Genomic DNA, 15320 nt, shown 5'->3' with positions numbered 1-15320 from the left:
CTTCCTTCACCACACCTCCCTTCCTCCACCACACCTCCCTTCCTTCACCACACCTCCCTTCCTCCACCACACCTCCCTTCCTCCACCACACCTCCCTTCCTCCGTCACACCTCCACCACACGTCCCTCTCCACCACACCTCCCTTCCTCCGTCACACCTCCCTTCCTCCACCACACCTCCCTTCCTCCACCACACCTCCCTTCCTCCACCACACCTCCCTTCCTCCACCACACCTCCCTTCCTCCACCACACCTCCCTTCCTCCGCCACACCTCCCTTCCTCCGTCACATCTCCCTTCTTCCACCACATCTCCCTTCCTCCACCACATCTCCGTCACACCTCCACGACACCTCCCTTCCTCCGTCACACCTCCCTTCCTCCACCACACCTCCCTTCCTCCGTCACACCTCCGTCCCTTCCTCCACCACACCTCCCTTCCTCCACCACACCTCCCTTCCTCCGCCACACCTCCCTTCCTCCGTCACACCTCCCTTCCTCCGTCACATCTCCCTTCCTCCACCACACCTCCCTTCCTCCGTCACACCTCCACCACACCTCCCTTCCTCCACCACACGTCCTTTCCTCCACCACACCTCCCTTCCTCCACCACATCTCCCTTCCTCCACCACATCTCCCTTCCTCCACCACACCTCCGTCACAGCTCCACCCTCCACCCCACCTCCCTCCACCTTCTCATGACTCTTCCCCCCCCCAGGTGTGGAGCATGGACAACATGATCTGTACCCAGACTCTGCTCAGACATCAGGGCAGTGTGACGGCGCTCGCCGTCTCCCGGGGTCGTCTGTTCTCCGGCGCCGTGGACAGCACCGTCAAGGTCCTTCACAATAAGACGCCGCTCACGTCCCCCAAGTCCAGCTGGACCTTTATTCTGACGGCTCTCCTCTCTTTCAGGTGTGGACGTGTTAAACCAGTTCGCAGGAGTCCGGCTTGAGTCCACTCCTCTTCCTCCTCCTCCTCCTCTTCCTCCTCTTCCTCCTCTTCCTCTTCCTCCTCCTCCTTCTCCTCTTCTCTTGGAATGTGATCTTCATCATCATCATCATCAGTGCATTACCAGCCGCCGCTGGCCCCGGAGTGACCGGCGGTCCGGGACTCCGCCCACTTCCTGCTGGCGGACGATGAAAAGCTGCTTTTCACCAACGAAGGAGAAAATAAAATGATCCGACTGGAGAGAAAAACGATTCGTGGACCGGAAACAAATCCAGCCGGACTCCAACCGTCGGTCCACTGCACCACCTGGTCCACTGCACCGCCCGGTCCACTGCACCGCCCGGCCCACTGCACCGCCCGGTCCACTGCACCGCCCGGTCCACTGCACCGCCTGCTTCTCTCAGCAAATCAGCTGAGGGCAGTAGTTTTCTATCAGTGCCATGTCGGAGCTGTTGTACAGTAAAAGAACCAGAGAGAGAGTGTGTGTGTGTGTGTGTGTGTGTGTGTGTGTGCGTGCGTGCATGTCTGTGTGTGTGCGCGTGCGTGCGTGTATGTGTGTGTGTGTGGTATGAGGACCCATATTGGGTCATAAACTATGAAAAAGAGCGTTTTTATCCCGATGACGTTGAGGTTTTTCCTGCTGAGGAAGACGAGGAGGGACGAAGCACCGCTCAGTTTCAGTTCATTGTAAACTTGTAATCATGTAAACCCACTTGATCATCGATCAATAAAACTGTTGTAAACTTTCACTGCTCTTGTTTGGAGTTATTAAAGTCAGTGGCGGGATGAACGCCACTCTAAACTCTCCATGTGTGGAAGAAAACAAAGGTAAGGCTGTAGTAAGGCCTCTTCATGGTGAAAACTGAGAAAACTATGGATTAACAACAAAAAACATGAAGGTAAGGACTCCTCGTGGTGAAAACTAAGAAAACTATGGATTAACAACAAAAAACATGAAGGTAAGGCCTCCTCGTGGTGAAAACTAAGAAAACTATGGATTAACAACAAAAAGCATGAAGGTATGGCCTCCTTGTGGTGAAAACTGAGAAAACTATGGATTAACAACAAAAAACATGAAGGTAAGGCCTCCTTGTGGTGAAAACTGAGAAAACTATGGATTAACAACAAAAAACATGAAGGTAAGGCCTCCTTGTGGTGAAAACTGAGAAAACTATGGATTAACAACAAAAAACATGAAGGTAAGGCCTCCTTGTGGTGAAAACTAAGAAAACTATGGATTAACAACAAAAAACATGAAGGTATGGCCTCCTCCTATGAAAACTGAGAAAACTATGGATTAACAACAAAAAACATGAAGGTAAGGCCTCCTTGTGGTGAAAACTGAGAAAACTATGGATTAACAACAAAAACATGAAGGTAAGGCCTCCTTGTGGTGAAAACTGAGAAAACTATGGATAAACAACAAAAAACATGAAGGTAAGGCCTCCTTGTGGTGAAAACTGAGAAAACTATGGATTAACAACAAAAACATGAAGGTAAGGCCTCCTTGTGGTGAAAACTGAGAAAACTATGGATAAACAACTAAAAACATGAAGGTATGGCCTCCTCGTAGTGAAAACTGAGAAAACTATGGATAAACAACTAAAAACATGAAGGTATGGCCTCCTCGTGGTGAAAACTAAGAAAACTATGGATAAACAACTAAAAACATGAAGGTATGGCCTCCTCGTAGTGAAAACTAAGAAAACTATGGATTAACAACAAAAAACATGAAGGTATGGCCTCCTCCTATGAAAACTGAGAAAACTATGGATTAACAACAAAAAACATGAAGGTAAGGCCTCCTCGTAGTGAAAACTGAGAAAACTATGGATTAACAACAAAAAACATGAAGGTAAGGCCTCCTTGTGGTGAAAACTGAGAAAACTATGGATTAACAACAAAAAACATGAAGGTAAGGCCTCCTTGTGGTGAAAACTGAGAAAACTATGGATTAACAACAAAAACATGAAGGTAAGGCCTCCTTGTGGTGAAAACTGAGAAAACTATGGATAAACAACTAAAAACATGAAGGTATGGCCTCCTCGTAGTGAAAACTGAGAAAACTATGGATAAACAACTAAAAACATGAAGGTATGGCCTCCTCGTGGTGAAAACTAAGAAAACTATGGATAAACAACTAAAAACATGAAGGTATGGCCTCCTCGTAGTGAAAACTAAGAAAACTATGGATAAACAACTAAAAACATGAAGGTATGGCCTCCTCGTAGTGAAAACTAAGAAAACTATGGATAAACAACTAAAAACATGAAGGTAAGGCCTCCTCGTGGTGAAAACTGAGAAAACTATGGATTAACAACAAAAAACATGAAGGTAAGGCCTCCTTGTGGTGAAAACTGAGAAAACTATGGATTAACAACAAAAAACATGAAGGTAAGGCTTCCTTGTGGTGAAAACTGAGAAAACTATGGATAAACAACTAAAAACATGAAGGTATGGCCTCCTTGTGGTGAAAACTGAGAAAACTATGGATTAACAACAAAAAACATGAAGGTAAGGCCTCCTTGTGGTGAAAACTGAGAAAACTATGGATTAACAACAAAAAACATGAAGGTATGGCCTCCTTGTAGTGAAAACTAAGAAAACTATGGATTAACAACAAAAAACATGAAGGTATGGCCTCCTCCTATGAAAACTGAGAAAACTATGGATTAACAACAAAAAACATGAAGGTAAGGCCTCCTTGTGGTGAAAACTAAGAAAACTATGGATAAACAACTAAAAACATGAAGGTATGGCCTCCTCGTAGTGAAAACTGAGAAAACTATGGATAAACAACTACAAACATGAAGGTAAGGCCTCCTTGTAGTGAAAACTGAGAAAACTATGGATAAACAACTAAAAACATGAAGGTATGGCCTCCTCGTAGTGAAAACTGAGAAAACTATGGATAAACAACTAAAAACATGAAGGTAAGGCCTCCTCGTAGTGAAAACTGAGAAAACTATGGATAAACAACTAAAAACATGAAGGTAAGGCCTCCTTGTGGTGAAAACTGAGAAAACTATGGATTAACAACTAAAAACATGAAGGTAAGGCCTCCTTGTGGTGAAAACTAAGAAAACTATGGATTAACAACAAAAAACATGAAGGTATGGCCTCCTCGTGGTGAAAACTGAGAAAACTATGGATAAACAACTAAAAACATGAAGGTATGGCCTCCTCGTAGTGAAAACTGAGAAAACTATGGATAAACAACTAAAAACATGAAGGTATGGCCTCCTTGTAGTGAAAACTGAGAAAACTATGGATTAACAACAAAAAACATGAAGGTATGGCCTCCTCCTGTGAAAACTGAGAAAACTATGGATTAACAACAAAAAACATGAAGGTAAGGCCTCCTTGTGGCGAAAACTGAGAAAACTATGGATTAACAACTAAAAACATGAAGGTATGGCCTCCTTGTAGTGAAAACTAAGAAAACTATGGATTAACAACAAAAAACATGAAGGTATGGCCTCCTCCTATGAAAACTGAGAAAACTATGGATTAACAACAAAAAACATGAAGGTAAGGCCTCCTTGTGGTGAAAACTGAGAAAACTATGGATAAACAACTAAAAACATGAAGGTATGGCCTCCTTGTAGTGAAAACTAAGAAAACTATGGATTAACAACAAAAAACATGAAGGTATGGCCTCCTCGTAGTGAAAACTGAGAAAACTATGGATTAACAACAAAAAACATGAAGGTAAGGCCTCCTTGTGGTGAAAACTGAGAAAACTATGGATTAACAACAAAAAACATGAAGGTAAGGCCTCCTTGTGGTGAAAACTGAGAAAACTATGGATTAACAACAAAAAACATGAAGGTAAGGCCTCCTTGTGGTGAAAACTGAGAAAACTATGGATAAACAACTAAAAACATGAAGGTATGGCCTCCTTGTAGTGAAAACTAAGAAAACTATGGATTAACAACAAAAAACATGAAGGTATGGCCTCCTCCTATGAAAACTGAGAAAACTATGGATTAACAACAAAAAACATGAAGGTAAGGCCTCCTTGTGGTGAAAACTGAGAAAACTATGGATAAACAACTAAAAACATGAAGGTATGGCCTCCTTGTAGTGAAAACTAAGAAAACTATGGATTAACAACAAAAAACATGAAGGTATGGCCTCCTCGTGGTGAAAACTAAGAAAACTATGGATTAACAACAAAAAACATGAAGGTATGGCCTCCTCCTATGAAAACTGAGAAAACTATGGATTAACAACAAAAAACATGAAGGTAAGGCCTCCTTGTGGTGAAAACTGAGAAAACTATGGATAAACAACTAAAAACATGAAGGTATGGCCTCCTTGTAGTGAAAACTAAGAAAACTATGGATTAACAACAAAAAACATGAAGGTAAGGCCTCCTCGTGGTGAAAACTAAGAAAACTATGGATAAACAACTAAAAACATGAAGGTATGGCCTCCTCGTGGTGAAAACTAAGAAAACTATGGATAAACAACTAAAAACATGAAGGTATGGCCTCCTCGTAGTGAAAACTAAGAAAACTATGGATAAACAACTAAAAACATGAAGGTATGGCCTCCTCGTGGTGAAAACTAAGAAAACTATGGATAAACAACTAAAAACATGAAGGTATGGCCTCCTCGTGGTGAAAACTAAGAAAACTATGGATAAACAACTAAAAACATGAAGGTATGGCCTCCTCGTAGTGAAAACTGAGAAAACTATGGATAAACAACTAAAAACATGAAGGTATGGCCTCCTCGTAGTGAAAACTGAGAAAACTATGGATAAACAACTAAAAACATGAAGGTAAGGCCTCCTCGTGGTGAAAACTAAGAAAACTATGGATAAACAACTAAAAACATGAAGGTATGGCCTCCTCGTGGTGAAAACTGAGAAAACTATGGATAAACAACTAAAAACATGAAGGTATGGCCTCCTTGTAGTGAAAACTGAGAAAACTATGGATTAACAACAAAAAACATGAAGGTATGGCCTCCTCCTGTGAAAACTGAGAAAACTATGGATTAACAACAAAAAACATGAAGGTAAGGCCTCCTTGTGGTGAAAACTGAGAAAACTATGGATTAAAAACTAAAAACATGAAGATATGGCCTCCTTGTAGTGAAAACTAAGAAAACTATGGATTAACAACAAAAAACATGAAGGTAAGGCCTCCTTGTGGTGAAAACTGAGAAAACTATGGATAAACAACTAAAAACATGAAGGTATGGCCTCCTTGTAGTGAAAACTAAGAAAACTATGGATTAACAACAAAAAACATGAAGGTATGGCCTCCTCCTATGAAAACTGAGAAAACTATGGATTAACAACAAAAAACATGAAGGTATGGCCTCCTTGTAGCGAAAACTAAGAAAACTATGGATTAACAACAAAAAACATGAAGGTATGGCCTCCTCGTAGCGAAAACTGAGAAAACTATGGATTAACAACAAAAAACATGAAGGTAAGGCCTCCTCGTGGTGAAAACTGAGAAAACTATGGATTAACAACAAAAAACATGAAGGTAAGGCCTCCTTGTGGTGAAAACTGAGAAAACTATGGATTAACAACAAAAAACATGAAGGTAAGGCCTCCTTGTGGTGAAAACTGAGAAAACTATGGATAAACAACTAAAAACATGAAGGTATGGCCTCCTTGTAGTGAAAACTAAGAAAACTATGGATTAACAACAAAAAACATGAAGGTATGGCCTCCTCCTATGAAAACTGAGAAAACTATGGATAAACAACTAAAAACATGAAGGTATGGCCTCCTCGTGGTGAAAACTGAGAAAACTATGGATAAACAACTAAAAACATGAAGGTATGGCCTCCTCGTAGTGAAAACTGAGAAAACTATGGATAAACAACTAAAAACATGAAGGTATGGCCTCCTTGTAGTGAAAACTGAGAAAACTATGGATTAACAACAAAAAACATGAAGGTAAGGCCTCCTTGTGGTGAAAACTGAGAAAACTATGGATTAACAACTAAAAACATGAAGGTATGGCCTCCTTGTAGTGAAAACTAAGAAAACTATGGATTAACAACAAAAAACATGAAGGTAAGGCCTCCTTGTGGTGAAAACTGAGAAAACTATGGATAAACAACTAAAAACATGAAGGTATGGCCTCCTTGTAGTGAAAACTAAGAAAACTATGGATTAACAACAAAAAACATGAAGGTATGGCCTCCTCCTATGAAAACTGAGAAAACTATGGATTAACAACAAAAAACATGAAGGTAAGGCCTCCTTGTGGTGAAAACTGAGAAAACTATGGATTAACAACAAAAAACATGAAGGTAAGGCCTCCTTGTGGTGAAAACTGAGAAAACTATGGATTAACAACAAAAAACATGAAGGTAAGGCCTCCTTGTGGTGGTGAAAACTGAGAAAACTATGGATAAACAACTAAAAACATGAAGGTATGGCCTCCTTGTAGTGAAAACTAAGAAAACTATGGATTAACAACAAAAAACATGAAGGTATGGCCTCCTCCTATGAAAACTGAGAAAACTATGGATTAACAACAAAAAACATGAAGGTAAGGCCTCCTTGTGGTGAAAACTGAGAAAACTATGGATAAACAACTAAAAACATGAAGGTATGGCCTCCTTGTGGTGAAAACTAAGAAAACTATGGATTAACAACAAAAAACATGAAGGTATGGCCTCCTCGTAGTGAAAACTGAGAAAACTATGGATTAACAACAAAAAACATGAAGGTATGGCCTCCTCCTGTGAAAACTGAGAAAACTATGGATAAACAATAAAAACATGAAGGTAAGGCCTCCTCGTGGTGAAAACTAAGAAAACTATGGATTAATAACAAAAAACATGAAGGTATGGCCTCCTTGTGGTGAAAACTAAGAAAACTATGGATTAACAACAAAAAACATGAAGGTAAGGACTCCTCATGTGAAAACTGAGAAAACTATGGATTAACATCTAAAAACATGAAGGTAAGGCCTCCTTGTGGTGAAAACTAAGAAAACTATGGATTAATAACAAAAAACATGAAGGTAAGGCCTCCTTGTGGTGAAAACTAAGAAAACTATGGATTAATAACAAAAAACATGAAGGTATGGCCTCCTCCTGTGAAAACTGAGAAAACTATGGATAAACAATAAAAACATGAAGGTATGGCCTCCTTGTGGTGAAAACTGAGAAAACTATGGATAAACAACTAAAAACATGAAGGTATGGCCTCCTCGTGGTGAAAACTAAGAAAACTATGGATAAACAACTAAAAACATGAAGGTAAGGCCTCCTCGTGGTGAAAACTAAGAAAACTATGGATAAACAACAAAAAACATGAAGGTAAGGCCTCCTTGTGGTGAAAACTAAGAAAACTATGGATAAACAACAAAAAACATGAAGGTATGGCCTCCTTGTGGTGAAAACTAAGAAAACTATGGATAAACAACAAAAAACATGAAGGTATGGCCTCCTTGTGGTGAAAACTAAGAAAACTATGGATAAACAACTAAAAACATGAAGGTAAGGCCTCCTTGTGGTGAAAACTAAGAAAACTATGGATAAACAACAAAAAACATGAAGGTATGGCCTCCTCGTAGTGAAAACTAAGAAAACTATGGATAAACAACTAAAAACATGAAGGTAAGGCCTCCTTGTGGTGAAAACTAAGAAAACTATGGATAAACAACTAAAAACATGAAGGTAAGGCCTCCTTGTGGTGAAAACTAAGAAAACTATGGATAAACAACAAAAAACATGAAGGTATGGCCTCCTTGTGGTGAAAACTGAGAAAACTATGGATAAACAACTAAAAACATGAAGGTATGGCCTCCTCGTAGTGAAAACTAAGAAAACTATGGATAAACAACTAAAAACATGAAGGTAAGGCCTCCTCGTGGTGAAAACTAAGAAAACTATGGATTAACAATAAAAAACATGAAGGTATGGTCTCCTCGTGTGAAAACTGAGAAAACTATGGATGAACAACTAAAAACATGAAGGTAAGGCATTACTCCGTTTCTCGGAGGATCACAAACCGCGAGTAGCTTCATACTGACACCCAGTGGCCGGGGGAGGAACTGCAGGCCATTCCAGAGCGGGAGAGCCTTCCTCAATGTGTTTTACAACAATCAAATCAAATGATAAATATCAGACAGAGGCGGGGTTTGTGTCTCTGGACGGAAACATGGATTTAATAATACTGTTTCTTGAATTAAGTTTTATTTATGTGGCAACAAATCGGTCATTTAACTGCTTTTACAGTGAAAAACCGAGCAAGCACCAAGAACAGTGGAGAGGAAAAACTCCCTTTTAACAGTAAGAAGGTGCAGCAATAAAACACAGAGACGTCAGGATGTCTGTTTGGTTTTGGTACCATGTATTTACGTGCAAGTTGACGAACAAAACATATCGACACAAACAACACTTAATTAGAATTAAAAAGAAAAGTCACAAAATATTTGTTTCCAAATTGAGTGCATTGAATTACATACATTGGAAAAACACAGTCACAATAAAGTGCATATCAAATTATTTGGACAGTTTTTGTGTCAAACCATCATTGACGTTTAACGGGAACAATGTAGGAGACAGGACGGGGACAATGTAGGAGACAGGACGGGAACAATGTAGGAGACAGGACGGGGACAATGTAGGAGACAGGGCGGGGACAATGTAGGAGACAGGGCGGGGACAATGTAGGAGACAGGACGGGGACAATGTAGGAGACAGGGCGGGGACAATGTAGGAGACAGGACGGGAACAATGTAGGAGACAGGGCGGGGACAATGTAGGAGACAGGACGGGAACAATGTAGGAGACAGGACGGGGACAATGTAGGAGACAGGGCGGGGACAATGTAGGAGACAGGGCGGGGACAATGTAGGAGACAGGACGGGGACAATGTAGGAGACAGGGCGGGGACAATGTAGGAGACAGGACGGGAACAATGTAGGAGACAGGACGGGGACAATGTAGGAGACAGGACGGGTAGGAGACAGGACGGGAACAATGTAGGAGACAGGACGGGAACAATGTAGGAGACAGGACGGGGACAATGTAGGAGACAGGGCGGGGACAATGTAGGAGACAGGACGGGAACAATGTAGGAGACAGGACGGTGACAATGTAGGAGACAGGACGGGGACAATGTAGGAGACAGGATGCAGGCGACTGGAGAGACTTGATCCAGGAGTTCCAATTAGTGGACGACTTCAATATGGTTGAGAAGGTTTTCGTTATCTTTATTTGTCACACTCACAATCTTACTCACTGGTGTCTTGTGTTTATTTATATTTTACAGAAGGAGCTGGACATTGGACGTGATTTGTACCATGGAAAACCTTTTCATGTAAGCAGAACTTTACCAAGCAAACAGCTGATGCATCATTAAAAAAAACCCCAGCATGTGTTAAATTTGTGTTGTGTGCATGTCCTTTAAATCCAAATGTGCTTCAGAAATGCCTTAATTTTCTTAAATAAAGTATACATGTAGACATATACACAATGAATGAGAGCGCTTCCTTAGCATCTCCAAAGCTAGCTGCCGGCGTAGCACGTCCATAGGAATGCATTGGTTTGAGACGCTAATGCTAAGCTCGTTAGCACAACAAACCGACGGACTCACAATTCCCTTGACAAACCCTGACCGACCACGCAACCAAACGACTTCTACTCCCGCGGTGGACGAGGACTAAAAGAGTACAACCAGCTGCAAAGTATTTGAACATGTTAGAATTTTTTATTTGAGTGAAAATAAACGCTACTCTGCTGCTGCCGCTCTCCAGTGTGCTTCCGCAAACACACAAGCTGCGCGCGCACACTCAACGAGCAACGTGATTGGCTGCAGGGTACACGTGATGACGTGTTAGTCACACGACATGGTGACGCACAGACGTAAAGAAAACCAACATATATCATAAAAATATACTATATATATATATATATATATATATATATATATATATATATATATATATATATAATGAATTAATTAATATAGCACTAAGTTAGACCTGGTTACACCAGGAAACGAGTTACGTGATTTCTCCCGCTCGTTCCTGTCAATACTTATACAATATTTTTGCATTAATTGAAGCAGTTTTCTGGACATTCCGATGGATTACAACAGTTGTGTCTAAGCAACGAACGTATAAACTGATTTTTCAGTGTTTGAATATGAGGCGCCAATTAAATACAGTCTCCTCAGGCTCACTGCCCCCTGCTGGACATTGCTGGAAACGGACACAACACACACAGGCTGCTGAGTTTGTATAGAACATTTATTTATTCAGAGCAGATGGCCTTAAGATGCAGTCACTGCAAGCATACCACTGTCAACACACACTCACAGACACTCTCTCTCTCTCTCTCTCTCGCCCTCTTTCTCACCCACACACACACCCACGCACACACACTCGTACAGTCAATATAGCAGAGCAGCACATGTTGGCGCCTCTCGAGCATTCGGTCTGCAGAGCAGAGGAGACCACCGTCAGAGAAAGCACAGGCGGGAAATCAAACCAAAAGCAGCTCCATCTTTTCAATTAGAAACAAATAATTAACGACACGTTTGAGCCACGACACGTTTGAGCATCATCTGCACGCCGCCGCCATCGTCCGACACCCCCCTCTGAAATAATGCCGCCGGAATGAGAGGTGACCAAAAGGAGACCGTTGAGAAGAGAGAGTCAAAGCGAGGAGCCTTTCGCCACCGAGTCTAATTTGTAGCGTCAGGGGAGTTTCAGGTGACAGATTTAATGTGATTCGAGAAAAAAATAAAAAAACAAATTAAAATGTGCCCATAAGAATTAATATACACATCCAACAATTCTTATACATTTCATAAATTCCCCCTCGTACATCAAACGTTACACTTCAAGTCCCGAAACGCCGTTTAAATCATCTAATATAACAAACATTTTTCTTCTACACACATTTTTTATTTTTTGCATTTTAACACTTGAAGAAAAGAAGGTAATGATCTAAAAAAACAAAAACAAAAACAAGAATACAATGAAAAAGTTCAATTTTCTTAAAATATAAAGTGTGAAACCTCCACATTCTTTATATTTAAAACATAAAAAAAAAGATTCAATAAATTTTTTAGTTTTATTCATTATTATTTGAGCTGTTTAAATCTAAATAGGCGTTACTCAAAATATATATTTCTTTCATTCAATCAAGATTTATTTTGTATTTCTTAAAACCAGATGTTGTAATTTTACTTTCTGGTTTTCCATGTTGTGAGTGAAGAAATAATTAACTTTCCAGTGGTGTTCAAATCTTTTAAGATGCACACGAGCTTTCCTGCGGCGATGAAACGATAATAAAAAAAAAACGCTTCTGAGTGCCGTCAAACTTAAAAAGGTTCAACTTATTAGATTTGACTATTTTATGATGATTTTTCCAACACAATACATATTTGGAACCATAGAATTGACAAATCTGCTGATTATGAACATGAAGTGTATTTTCTAAACTATAAGTCACTTTGTTTTTGTTGTTGTCCATCTTAAGAAGTGACTCTTAAATCAAAATGTAATTGTCAGTACCACCTGGGACCACTAGATGTCAGTATGTGACAATGGAAAGCTGCTACCGTAGCACAGAAAAACCTCCAGTGCAGCTAAAATCTCACGTCTGGACATGGAAAAAATAAATACGACTTTTATATTGTTCATTTTTGTCTCCACGGTGCTTTTCTTGACCTTTAGTTCAGAAAATACGGTAAATAGTATTTGTCTTTTGTGCTATCGATAAGAAAGAAGGTAGAAGTGTTATTTAAAAAAAAACCCAAAACAAAGCAAGGCACGTGCGCACAAAATTAAAAAAAAATTCAAAATAAAATCCACATGTAGGAAGAGAAAAACCTTCAAAAGATCCTTAAAAATAAAAAAAATAAACGGAGGAAGAGAAACACTTTGTGGTAACATCATCAGCTCAAGCAACGGAGAAGCAAACCGCTTCATTTCACTTTCAAAAAAATAGTTTCCAGGACACACGCGTCATAAATACACCTTTTTTTTTTTTTCCTTTTATTTTGTAAATATCCATATTCCATATAATCTCTGGTGTGACGGCGGTTTTAAACACCGCGGGAATCTGAGCAGTGAAACTGGATCCGATCTGCCGGAGGAGATGAAGCAGCTCGTGAACGACGATGATGAAGATTGTCATGGCAACACGGGTCGGGAGTGTGTGTGTGTGTGTGTGTGTGTGTGTGTGTGTGTGTGTGTGTGTGTGGGAAGCCGTTTTCTTTTGGACGATAACAGCGGGGGAAAGATCTGGATCACCTGACGCGGATCTGCCGACGTTAAAGCTGCTGCGGGACGGCGGCTCCTCGCCGTTCGCCGACTCACAGCAGCTCTGCTGAGTCACGATTCGTGACTCGTGACTCACGGCGGCGACCGTTCGCCGCTCGCTTCGACTCCCAACACGGGAAAACGCGGCGCCGACACAGAGGCGGGCCACGACGACGTCCTACACACAATATTTAGACCCAAACTGCTTGATTTCTTCCTAAAGTTTTGAGAATTCAAGTTGAGTTTACGACCGATCGGACGAAGAAAGTCAGAATAAGAGGAAACGTTATCGCTGTTAATCGGTTGCAGATGGTGATGATGTCACAACGACCATATTTTTGACACTAGATCACCGTGTCCCGCATGAATTTGAGAAATCCTGACACATTTTTTTAAGGTTTTTTTCAATTAAATTTTAATTTAATGGCAAAATAAAGTGGAATGTTTAATCAAAACTAAAGTAAACTCTTTAATAACAGTTGCAGAGCTGCTGTCTCTCACTGGTTGGTTTGAATTAACCGTCAGTAAGTGAGAATAAATCAGAGTTTCAATCCATATTTTCAGTTTTACGTTCCGATCTGAGTCTATTTTATTATTAAACTATGAACTTTGTTTCTCCCTTTATCAACACAGAAACTGATCAAAAAACTTAAGACAATCGATCAGCTTCACTGAAAAATCTAAATTATCACGACAAATAAGGTTATTTCTTCATTTATTTATATTACAACTTTTAAATTACGGCCTTTATTTTGTCGCATTTTTCTCAATTTTGTCACGTTTTATGTGAAGATTATTGTGGTTTTATTTGGTTTTTTTTCCCTCATGCTTCTTTCTGAATTTTAATTTTGTTTTGCACTTCCAGGCCACCGTACTTTTGCCTTTTTTTCATTTATTTTTTTAGGTCCACCACATAAACCACTAATACAAGCTAAAACACTGATAGTGTGTTTTTGTAGGTGTCAGAAAAATTACATTTAATTTTTGGATTAATATGAAAATGTCAACGTTACTGCGGTTTCAATGAGCAAAATAAGGATTTCTATGCGACTGGGCTCAAGTTTCTTGACATATTTCCAGATAAATGTTTACTTCTATCATATAAATGTGAACTTTTCTGTCTTTATCAACTTGTTCATGTACATTGGAGCTCATGTGTCGGCCTCCATGTTGGATCTGAAGAGGTGTGAGGATTTAATCCTCCTCTTTCGTCACTTGCAGAGTTTTGTGATCGAAAAACTTCTTTTAACTGAAAACAGTTTCTTCTTCTTTTTTTTTTTTTTAATTCGCCGTGGCCTTTCTGCAGCTTCTTCCTCTCCCTCGTGTTGCACTGTGCAGCCTCCCGTGTGTGTGTGTGTGTGTGCGTGTGTGTGTGTGTGTGTGCAAGCCAGCTGCATGGATCATTGTGCTTCTCCTTTGTGTGCGTGTGTGTGTGTGTGTGTGTGTGTATGATGGTGTTGATGAAGATGTGACGCAGCCAGAAGAGTTAAAAGCTCACATTCCACACACACACACACACACACACACACACACACACACACACACACACACACACACACACACACACACACACACACACACACACACACACACACACACACACACACACACACACACACACACACACACACACACACACACACACACCAGGAGCTGAATAGTCTCGTTTTGGTCACAGATAAAAGTTTTTTTTTTGTTTGTTTGTTTTTTTTTCCACCGAGTCATTTACATCGTCACAACACCAGAGGTCACCATTCCACACAGAACCAAGACATCAAACCAAAGAGCTAGAGATTCATATTTATCGGTATATTATATATATATATGTATATATATATATATATATTACTGTGCTAATGCAGGACTTTTTCAGTAGATATAAACTCTCCATGCTTAGAATGTACACATACCAGACTATGGTTCAGCACACAGTTGGTTTTTTTTGTAGTTTTTTTTTTTTTCTTCGATCGGTATTTAGTTTTGTTTGTTCACATGTCATGAGTTCTTAAACAGACTCACACTTTTGATTGCAGGCTCTTCCTCTTCTCCTTCTCCTTCTCCTTCTTCTTCTTCTTCTTCTTCTCTATGGCCATTTTTGGTCCTTTTCAA

The 15320-nt window shown here is 40.2% G+C and overlaps 1 protein-coding gene across 1 annotated transcript in view; it reads left to right on the top strand.

Moving 5' to 3' along the window:
* Positions 1-1676, top strand: part of LOC308147923 (E3 ubiquitin-protein ligase TRAF7) — a gene marked incomplete at its 5' end in the record, with an annotated part of 5332 nt that extends 3656 nt beyond the window's left edge. The window contains 2 exons of the mRNA XM_080521313.1: positions 716-835; positions 913-1676. Coding sequence (XP_080377439.1) covers positions 716-835; positions 913-927 — 135 coding nt within the window. The remainder of the gene's footprint in view (positions 1-715; positions 836-912) is intronic.
* Positions 1677-15320: the final 13644 nt, after the last annotated feature.

This window comes from Blennius ocellaris (genome assembly GCF_963422515.1).
Source record: "Blennius ocellaris genome assembly, contig: SCAFFOLD_199, whole genome shotgun sequence".
NCBI lineage: Eukaryota > Metazoa > Chordata > Actinopteri > Blenniiformes > Blenniidae > Blennius > Blennius ocellaris.
This window is presented reverse-complemented; position numbering and strand designations above follow the sequence as displayed.